The sequence below is a fragment of the Aulonocara sp. 'chitande type north' Nkhata Bay genome, linkage group LG14 (genome assembly GCF_057382095.1).
Source record: "Aulonocara sp. 'chitande type north' Nkhata Bay isolate Kocher_YH1m ecotype deep benthic linkage group LG14, A_spYH_male_GT1.1, whole genome shotgun sequence".
NCBI classification, from domain to species: domain Eukaryota; kingdom Metazoa; phylum Chordata; class Actinopteri; order Cichliformes; family Cichlidae; genus Aulonocara; species Aulonocara sp. 'chitande type north' Nkhata Bay.
This window is the reverse complement of record NC_141357.1, coordinates 27,921,170-27,931,542: the sequence shown is the minus strand read 5'-3', so window position 1 is coordinate 27,931,542 and position 10,373 is coordinate 27,921,170. Positions and strand designations below refer to the sequence as shown.

The 10,373-nt window shown below is 40.6% G+C and overlaps 1 protein-coding gene across 9 annotated transcripts in view; it reads right to left on the bottom strand.

Moving 5' to 3' along the window:
* Positions 1–1,424: 1,424 nt before the first annotated feature.
* The window catches only part of ncam1b (neural cell adhesion molecule 1b), an 83,550-nt gene continuing 74,601 nt past the window's right edge, over positions 1,425–10,373 (bottom strand). For 7 of the 9 annotated variants that reach the window (XM_086261883.1, XM_086261874.1, XM_086261876.1 and 4 more), the window contains 4 exons: positions 9,339–9,537; positions 7,472–7,588; positions 5,592–6,707; positions 1,425–3,536 (listed from right to left, as the gene is read on the bottom strand). In XM_086261883.1, the coding sequence (XP_086118009.1) occupies positions 3,422–3,536; positions 5,592–6,707; positions 7,472–7,588; positions 9,339–9,537 (1,547 nt within the window). In that variant the 3' untranslated portion in view covers positions 1,425–3,421. Of the gene's footprint in view, positions 3,537–5,559; positions 6,708–7,471; positions 7,589–9,338; positions 9,538–10,373 lie in introns of all 9 variants that reach the window. The other 2 variants (XM_086261881.1, XM_086261882.1) reach the window with 2 other exon arrangements.

Genomic DNA, 10,373 nt, shown 5'->3' with positions numbered 1-10,373 from the left:
TCCCCAGCGCTCCTAATTTGCATCTGACTGAGGAGTTTTGATTAAGTAATCCTTTACCATCCTTTTGTGCTTTTCCTGTGCATCTCTCTCTTTCAAAGGTAAAATATGAGACAACGATAGATGGGGGTAAAAAAAAATCCATCCAATGCCTATTTAACTGTGTATGATTTTACCTTGGAAGTCTCAGAAATATCTACACTCCTATACATTTGAGCTGGAAATGCCATTCTATTTACGGCCCTGCATACCTCCTAAATTCCATATATTAACATATGATTTTATTCACCTGGACCAGCTGCAACTTTTAAATGGTCCTGCTGGTGGCTTATACAAATGCAGATGACGTAGATTACAGGTTAAATGAACTGAATTTTTATTGGCCAGCGGGACTGGGAATAATGTAAGTATGAAAGTATGTCAGCTTGTGGCATGAATAAAGAAATGGGTTACTTCAGACACGGTGAGAAGTAAACGGTGTGTCTTTGTCGTACGCACAGCTTGATTAAAATAAGTTTGACAGCAGGTTGAGGTTTGGTCTCTCTAAAGGGCGCTCAACGTGATTTCCGTAACCCTGCATGAATATAATGAAATCTTTCTATAGAAAATAAATAAAAATCACTTTTGCACTGAGTACTTGCAGTTTTACTTTGAAGATCCCACCGTCTAACTTCCTGTCTCCACAAGGCTGCTAGTTGCTGACTTTACCGGCTGCAAATCATCGCCGGGCCGACGTCACGGCTCGGTGTGATCGCCCTCTGCTCCTCGGCTCTCCATCAAGGCTGCGGTCAGAAACATCTACAGCGTTTCAGAACTAGTGACAGGCTACAGGCGGAGGACTAGTTTGTTTGCCTGAAATAAGAAGCACACTCTGATTAATTCAGTGCGTTTACGCATCAGCCTGGTTCGTGCGCACAGGGCACACCGGGGAGGCGGAGGGGGGATGAAACTGCCTAAGAGGGGACAGTGGGTCGGTGTGGCTCCTGAAACTGGATGCCATACCGGGTCACTGTGGTTGTTGACACTCTGACACAACACTGGTTCATGTCACATCAGAGGTACTGAGGGGAGCCGAAAATATCAAGCCCTCACTGGTACATAGTTTTGTCCAACACTCCAGACTGGAAGTACTAACTTTATTCCTGTACAAGCGTGCGTTACGTAACACATGTTTACTTGTTCCCCCATCTATCCGAAGCATTAGCCCGAGGGACTTCCAGCGCTAACATAACCTGTTTGCACTGTAACCTTTCTAAATCGTCCTGTGTTTCTATGACATGGCGAAACCAAGAGGGGTTCCGAAAAGTGGGTGCTTTCTGCCATCTACTGTTAGAAATCTGTCACTGCACGTTCCGGATTCAAGTTGTGCTGGAAAAATAAGAACGGAAAAGTGAATAAAAGTAATGACAAAATGGGACAGGACGAAATTAGATTTGGAAACCATTTTATTTTGTAAATGGGTTAGCACTCAGACTGTACACAACAGATATTTTCTGAGTTTGACCCAATAAAACCAAAAGGAGCATCCAGAGGCGAGAGAGCAAAGTGGTCTGGTGACAGCACTGGAGTACAAGGAGAGTAAAGATCTTCTTTTATTCCTGCTTTAAAACTGTATCTGATTTTTGTGATGGTACAAAAAAAAGTATGATCATCTGTCTTAGGTGGACCACCTTGCTTCCTGCCAATGGTATCGTCAAGCAGTCGCTCTTGGTGAGTGATTTTTGTACAAAAAGACAAAAACTTAAAAAAAAAAAGAATTTCAGAGATCACATTACAGAACACTTGAATAACAACTGGGGGAAAAAATAAAAAATAAAAGCAATGTGTATAATTATTCCAGAGCAAGCCCCAAAGGTAACACTCATTAAATCAATATGAGCACTATTTGCCCCCATACAAACACGGGCATGTCTATCTGCCTTGTAGTTATACGTTATGATGTACTGACTGAATTCATGCCGAGGCTTGAAACGCCTTCCTTCACTACAGCTGGCGATAATATGGTGCTGTGACCAGAGACGGACAGTTTCATACACTACACGTGTTATAATGACCACATTAGTCCATTTATCGTACTTTTTCTTCTAATAACACATCAAATAAAAAGAATAGGCTAAATTTCTCACAACGAAGCTATGCAGATTATCATAGAAACTGATGACAAGACAATCTATTGACACACAGGCACAGTGCACAAGCTTGCAGGCAGGAACAGAAAAGAAATCTTTGTAGTTTTTAAATAGTACAAAAAATGCTTTTTTAAATTTCCTTTTTTAAATGGTTTTTTTTTTTTTTTTGCTTCAAATGCACAACTCAAAACTATGAAGCCAGACCTTTGATCTGCGTAAATGGGAGGAAGAACTACAGCTCTCATAGTCGTCCCCCAAACAAACAAATTTAGCTCGAGATCACAAGACATTCGCTTGATCCACAGTTCTTCAACCAGCGGCTGAGAATCAGCAGCTGTGCTGCCTCCTGTTTGTTTGTTTGTTTGTTTTTTTGGTCTGTGACTGTTAGCGTTCAAGGAGTCGCCTTTTTGTTTTTCTCTAAATCAAATACATTTTATTAATGAATATTTTAACTACCAATCTGGTAAGGCAGTGACAGACTGAATAAATTTGATCCAGAAATGGTGTAAATCTGATCAAATCATGCACATCATGTACTTGTGGGATTCTCTCAGCCTCTTTCCCCCCTGCAGCTGGCTGTGGGTTAATCCTGGATTTCATATAACCATAAAAAATGGCTATAATCCAAAGGCCGAACTCGAGTGTATGTTTAATCAATGCCAGCATATATCTGTGCGTGATTAAACATCCCCGTAGCAGACAAAGTGAAACAGTAAACCTTGTAAACAAAACTTCACAACCAATTGCAGATCAGACATGCAGAACAAGCTATTTAATGAGACTAGGCCACAAAAGAAGTCAAACTTAAAAAAATGCTGAAAAAAACGTTTACATTTGAACATTAGAACATGAAAATAAGAAAAATAATTTCTATAGTCAGTTGTTTTTTTACCTTTACATTTCTCATAAGAATCCAATACTTTTGCGCAATTGCAGTCCAAACTATAAGCACAATAGAAAGTAGAGTCTAATTTTTTATATATATATATATGCATGTATAAGTGATCTGTATAATTAGAGATTGTTCTTAATCTTCCTGACTGGTTAAATAAAATAATAATAAAAAAATAAAATAAATCTCTTATGACCTACAGATAAACTCCTTGGGTGTAGTAAACATTTCATGAATGAGAGCAGAAATGAAAGCACAGTCAAAGTGCGCTCTAACCAATCGACACGCGTGTTGTTTTGAGAGTGGAGATAAGGGCACTGGAAACCAAAAACTCCTGCAGTGTTTCTTGCTCGATGCTGCTGCTGCAAAATGTTTTGGATAGGGCTGGGATGTCCCCGGCCCATCATGCTTTGCTCTCGGCTGTATTTGTCTGTATGACACTGTTGTGTTCTGCAGAGATCAGGGTGTTTGGTAAGCCTCCCTCCTCAAGTTTGCCCTTCTCATCAGAAAAAATCTTCCTGCAATGGGAAAGAGACAAAGTTCAAAATTAGAAATCGGGACGTCTCACGCAAGACAACAGAAAATATCTGAACAAACAACACTTTGTTTGAACAGTTTAAACCATTTATTCTCAATGACATCTTCACCCAATATGTAAGAAGACACTGTATTTAGATATCTTCTTACATACCTCTTCACCACCTTGACAACAGTCAGATAAAATAAACAGATAATGGCATACCCATACACCGCGTCCTGTAACGACTAGCATGCCTAAACTGAAACAGCAAATATTAGCTATTAATTGCTTTAGTTCTACTACAGAGAGACAATGGTAGGACGAGAAATTAGCCCTGGGCTTGTGGTATGTGATGTCCATTTTCATCTTTAAAGCAATTAGCACAGTTTCTAATTGCTCAGAGCACAGAAACACCACAGTTAGAAGCTGTAGAATTAGTGAGAACTAAACATTGTGGTGATTAACAAAGGTCCATTGCAGACATGTAACACTGCTGTTAAAGTGATGGCTTTTACTTAACTGCTTATTGTGACTTTATTCAGACATGAGAGCAACGCTCAGGTACTCGAGTAGTTGAACAGTAGAGATGGAAAGTCGTGTTTTTTTTGTTCTCCTGACAGACATAATCAGTGACTGATTTTACAACGTATAAGTTGGATTTAAGCGTTTCTTTTTTCTGCAACTTAATACAATTGCTGTTGAACAATAATGACTTTACTGGCTGTTATTTTGCAAATTAAAGCTGATTTTATTTTCAGCGATTGCAAAAAATTGTGGGATGTGGGGCATGAGCTTTCTTCACTTCTGAAGGGAAGCATGCCAGAAGAAGTTTTAAGAACCACGGAGACATCAATAAGACGGCACGAATGAAAGCACACTGAGAAAGACAGAAGATCTGTTTACAGCATTTTTAAGGCTGCATCACTCCATTCACTCGTATTTATTTTCTTGATTATTTATTCCTCCTGTAAAAGGTCAAAGTTTCCTAACGCTCAAGGTTATTTCATCACTTCCTAAATTCTTCAAAACCTAAAAAATATTCAGTTTACTATAAATTTGATTTTAACTATTATGTTGATACATGAAGACTCACCTCAACAGCTCAACACTGGCTTAACCAGTTGGGTTCTTTTTACAGGAATCGTATGAGGCTCGGTTAGGGACGTCGTGTTGTCATGGTAACTAACAGTGTGCAAAACTAGTTCAACAGATGTTTAAGAGCTGTGGCCCTCGCTAGTTGGCTCCAGCAATACTAACTCACTGAACTAATTATTTATATTTGGATAATTTACAATGCCAGTTAACTGTTGTGTCCAGAATGGTATGTAGTTGGGCATAAGACACCCTGCAGACCAGTGATCTAGACAGTGAATGACTGTATGTAAGCTGTGTCAGAGTAAACTGGGTAAAACCCACTTGATCACCACAAGTGGTGTGTAGACATTCACCCACAATGTGAGAAAACTGCCGGTGCTAGCTCCACCTCCCTGAGCAAACTAGCATGACGTGTGCAATCAAAGATGTAACACAATGGCTTTTCAGTGACATTTAAGATAAAATCTACTCACTGAAGAATTTGAATAATGGTTTGAAATGACTTAAACATACGCAGTATTTCATGTGCACAGCGTTTAACCTCATTTATTAGTTTTCTGACCTGTTCGTGAGAATGATTTTATTGTCTCTGTTTAAGTCACTCACCAGGAACACACCTAGACTTATGAATGGCATGTCAAATTTCCATATTTATGTAACGAGCTTCTTGTCTTGAAAGGGATTTAACTACGTTTGTGGTGAATGTTGCAAAGATAGAGACCCCACAATGGAGAACGGTCACAAACAAAACAAAAGCATCGTATCACTTCTCTATCCACAACATTGTACTAATAACTATCTTATTATCATTACCACAATTTACCATTACAATATTTTATATATTGTGTGGTCAATGGCAAGATGCGGTGGTGAATGAATGGGTATACAAGTTACACACACGCACTCACGCACACACACACACTCACACACACAGATAAACCTCTAGAGGGAGCCGTACTCATCGTTGACAGGAGGAGCAGTCTTGGCCAGAGTCTCTGATGGCTGTAGAACTGGGCCTGAGGGGGGGTCTGCTTCGTCTCCATTGGGTAGAGAGGGGGCAGCTGGTGGGCTGTCTAAGCTAATGAGATCTGCGGGGGGCATGGAGGGTCTTTCTGTCCCGTTTATCATCTCTAAGTCTAAATCTGCATTTTTGGGCTCCATGTCAGGGGTCAGTAAGTCATATGTGTCTGACGCTGATATAAGAAGGTTGTTCGATGGCAACGCCTCAAGATTCACAGGGACAGGATTGGAAGGAATAGGAGTAACAGGTAAAGGTGAGGGAATGCCTGAAACTAGAGAACCAGGGTTTACAGCATCCAGGTCTTCAGAAACACCGTGGATCACTGCAGGTGAACTAGTAGTAGCAACTCTGGCAGTGGGCGTGGTACTGTCAACAGTTTGATCAACAGTTTTGTCTTTGTTAAAGGCAGTAAGGCTACGCCCACTGGAATCTGGGGCTGTAGGTTTTGAATCTGGGTCTGGTGCAGGGGCAGTAGTTGCTAGACATGAGGCAGTTTGTACTGGTGGCTCTGGATTTAAGGCTACAGTGTTTGGCTGTGTGGGAGGTTTAGTGACTGGTGGGCTTGGAGCAGGTTTCCTGTTGTCTAAAGTGGGAGAGGAAGATACAGGAGAGACAGCCAGAGGAGAAACAGGGGGACTACTTTTAGCATTCAGAGCAGCAAGTTTAGGAGAGTGTCTACGCTTCGGTGGTATTGGCGTCCCAGATTTTTGAGGTTTGATCTGTTCGGGGGTGCAAGGAGGAGTGTTTAATTTCTCCTGTTCTTCTGGGGCATCTCTTCCTCTCTGTTCTATTAGCGGGGCCATTTTAGCTTCAACAGCAGCTGTGGAGACGAGGGGGGGCGGCGGGGCCGTGTTCGATTCTGGAGTCGGGGCCGGAGCCAGGACAGGGGTGGGTGAGGGTTCGTTGGCTGGGGTGGACAGGCTACAAGTGAGGGTAGTGGTTTCACTAGAGGGGCTGTCCTGAGCGGGATCAATTGTTGCAGTGGCTGTGTCAGAGTTGGTGGCTACGGAGGAGAGGGTGTCCAGTGCCAGAGCAGCAGTGTAAGCCGCCTTCCTGAGAGAGCAGGGAGAGAACAGAGACACACAGACTAGACACCAGGGTGACTGTGACAAGAGGAGGGGTGGCCCGCACGAGAGCATGCAGAGGGATTAGTTGGCTTTAGAAATTCACACAAACATAGACAAAGCAACTAAAAGAAACACAAAATACAGCAACATTTAAGCCTAGTGAGAAAAAGAAAGAAGAAGAAAAAGAGGGCATCATGCTGTGAGTGGACATCAAAGGATACATCCCATACACACACCAACATGGAGTACACTGACTAGGAAAACTACTGTAGTAAAAAAAGGCACCAGCCTTCCTGCAGGAAACTACAGCACCACAAAGAACCACCTATTAGGGTTAAACAGTACCAGTGGCAATCTCATACTGCATAATCTACTTTTTTCCAGACTGCTGATATGAGATGGCTTGCTGAAATTGTCAAATGGCTTCATGAGTTGACCACACTCTAGAGGACTAAAGCCTTTGTGTTTATTTGACTGGTATTGCTTCAACCTTCATACAATGAGACAGAAAAAATCTCCAAAGGCTGGAGAAGAAACACAAAATACAGCAATCCCTCTGGTTAGGGAATAAAAACAGAAAAGCAACACAGTCCAATGGACTCCACTCAAGAATGACCTCAACTTTTTCAATAATGTAAAGCGTCAAATTATATCCTGTTGAATAAATTCATTATTCTTTAAAGTGGAGTGCAGTGTACAACAGCTCAGAGCGGTAAAAAGGCCGTTTGCCATGTGTCAGCGTTTACTTACTCTGGCTCTGTGAGAGGTGTGGTTTCATTCGGCTCTACGGGTCCTGCTGCGTTATGATTGGCTGAGCACTCATCCTCTGTTCTGACTTCCACTATTGGCTCTTTGGACTCATCTTTCCTGTAAGACACAGACAGTCTTGCTAAGCTGTTGTTTTTGGCCAAGCGGGCAGTAAGAAAGGATGATTCAAAAGCAGCAGACGGCCCACAGTGATCATCTATTTTCAAGCTTACAAAGTAACGTCAAGTCATCCATCTGGCTGTGCTTTCGTGGAACCGCACTCATGAAATGTAACAATCCAATACGTAATGCAACATCTTACTCAGAATGATTCAAAACGACTGCCGTTTTGTACACATGAAAGCATCCATTCAGTGCTGCGCTTGAATCAAACATCCTCATCTGTTTCATTGAAGGAAAATTTCATCTTACCTATGGGGCCATTTTATTGACTCATGTATTCTTGCTGTACTTCAGATACTGCCTGGTTAGACATTGTAATACATGTTTATTTTGCTCAAGAGGCAATCTCAGTTATTGTTTAATTACACAAGCTTCCCTTGATATATCTAGATATAGCAGCCCAAAAATAAAATAAAACCTTCAGCTAAAATTCTAAGTAATCTTCAGAGTTCATTCCTGAAAGGCCTTCTGGGAAATGTGGGAAGGCCAGTTATTCTAAGCTGAGGTCGGCTTATTTAAAACGCAAACAAAAGGTAAATTGGAAGATAAATAAAACCCTCAAACACATCACATTTCTACAAAGAATCTTCTTAATTTTGTCTTTCTTATTACCCACAGACCTGCTTACAACAAAACTGAAAATTATTTTCTATCTGGGATTTTGTAAGTTAGGTACAATATGTAACCACATCAGTCATTTCTATCCACCACTTGCTCTTCCTGTTATACAGACTTTAAATAGTGACTGTGGCGTACATCACCAGCTGCTTGTATCTTCTCCCTGCATGATTCCCTGCATTTTTACCTGAAGTAATGAAACAAGTTTGTTGTGTGTACCTTAACCATTTTGCAAAGTGCTTTGCTGGAGGATGTTGAAGTAGCGCATTTTGAGCTAAATGTTTATTCGAGGCAGAGGTGGCTTTGGCTGTCTGACATGACTTGGTTTGTCTTTTTGTTGAGCATACTAGGGAACATAAGCATGCGTTGCTATAGCAATGGCATTATGATATGATCTGACACAGCCCTAATAATCACTTTATAAAGCTGATATGGTGAGAGTGCTTGTGTCAGGTTGTCTGACTGTTACATCCAATATTAACTCTGCGTTTAGCCGTTTTATTCTGCACCAACTCCTGATGTGTCTTTATCTCCTCTATGCTCACCCATAGACATTACAGAAAATCTGGACACAGTCACCCTGAAACCACCCTTTTGTAAAAGAAGTAACAAAACCTTAAAGTAAAACTGTTGACTGAGGTCACAAAGAATAAGAGCCAAAAGTTTTCCCATTTGCCTCTACAAAGACTTTTTAGTAACAGATCACTTATCCTCAGGCTACTGGAAATAACGCAGATTTAAAGCACTTGAATCAATGTTGGCTTTGCTTTTAAAAACCAAAAGCTACATTAGTCTTTTATATACAGTCTACCTTTTCCACTAGCTAGTTGCTCAGTCCTGTTGTTGTTTGGTGCAAAGTTGTATATAACCATCTCACATTACACATGTAAGAGATCCAATCATCTGATCCAATCTTAAAATGAAGATATGCATACGCTGAGTTGAAACAATCTCTCTGGTTCCACATTTTTAACTTTGAACATAAATTAGACATCATATGTGTGCCATCAAATACATCAGTTTAAAAGACCCAGACAACATGTATGTAAATATACAGTCTGATACTCACATGAAGGCTGCCTTGCCCTCCTCTAAGTTGTGCCCTTTGGTCCCTGTGCCTGACTTGCCGCAGAGACACATGATGAGGCCACATTTGTTAACAAAGTAACAGGTGACATCCACAGCCAGGAGCAGGAGTATAAATACTACAACGAGGATTCCTGCCCAGAGCATGATGCCCATGGAGAGCGGAGACTCTTCACTTAAATCTGCCACACAAGAGATGAGAAAAGGAGGGCGCTGAACTAACGTAGCAGGACACACTTTTACAGAAACCATGAACAACTAAATAAAGTGCTGACGTGTTACTGTAACCACAAATACTTCCATAAAACAGAAACAACTCACCTGCTATGAGCACTGATAGGTTCTAGATGGCTCAGCACAACTTTAGATGCTATGTGTCGTTTGTATCGACTGTGCTGTCAGACTTTAATTATTTATATGACTTCATTTCTAATTATGAGGCATACTGAAGATTTGATATGCATGAAGCTGTGCATAAAAAAACGAAAAGTATAAATATATATTCAACCCATTTATTTGGTAGTAGAAAGAAGAGCAAACCAAAGCATACAGTGTGCTGCTAGTTACCCAGACATGTGGAATAATCTGTGCACAGAAAATGAATGTCAGGCTTTTCCCAGATTTAAAAGCAGTGATGTATTGTCACTGTTTGGGTAATATCAACTTTGATTTAGCAGAAATTACTCTAAAATATACATTTAACTCTGCAGGTAATTAACATGTAAACAAGATCTATACATCTGAGTAAAGCATCCCAATTACGTACGTATAAAAATGACTATTGCTGATGACACTTGCGAAACATTACATGCTGGAGGAATATCTGGACATTTATCTTAGTAGTCCGCATAAAAATAGGTTGTTGTTTGATCATTCTTTAAGTGGCTTGTCAGTCTGTGCCAATATAAACAATTGTTTCCCCATTTTATGACCTTAATTGTGTAAACGTTAATATTACAAACCTTTACATTATGCAGAATTTTGTGAGCTATTAAACAATATAATACAGTGCTTATGT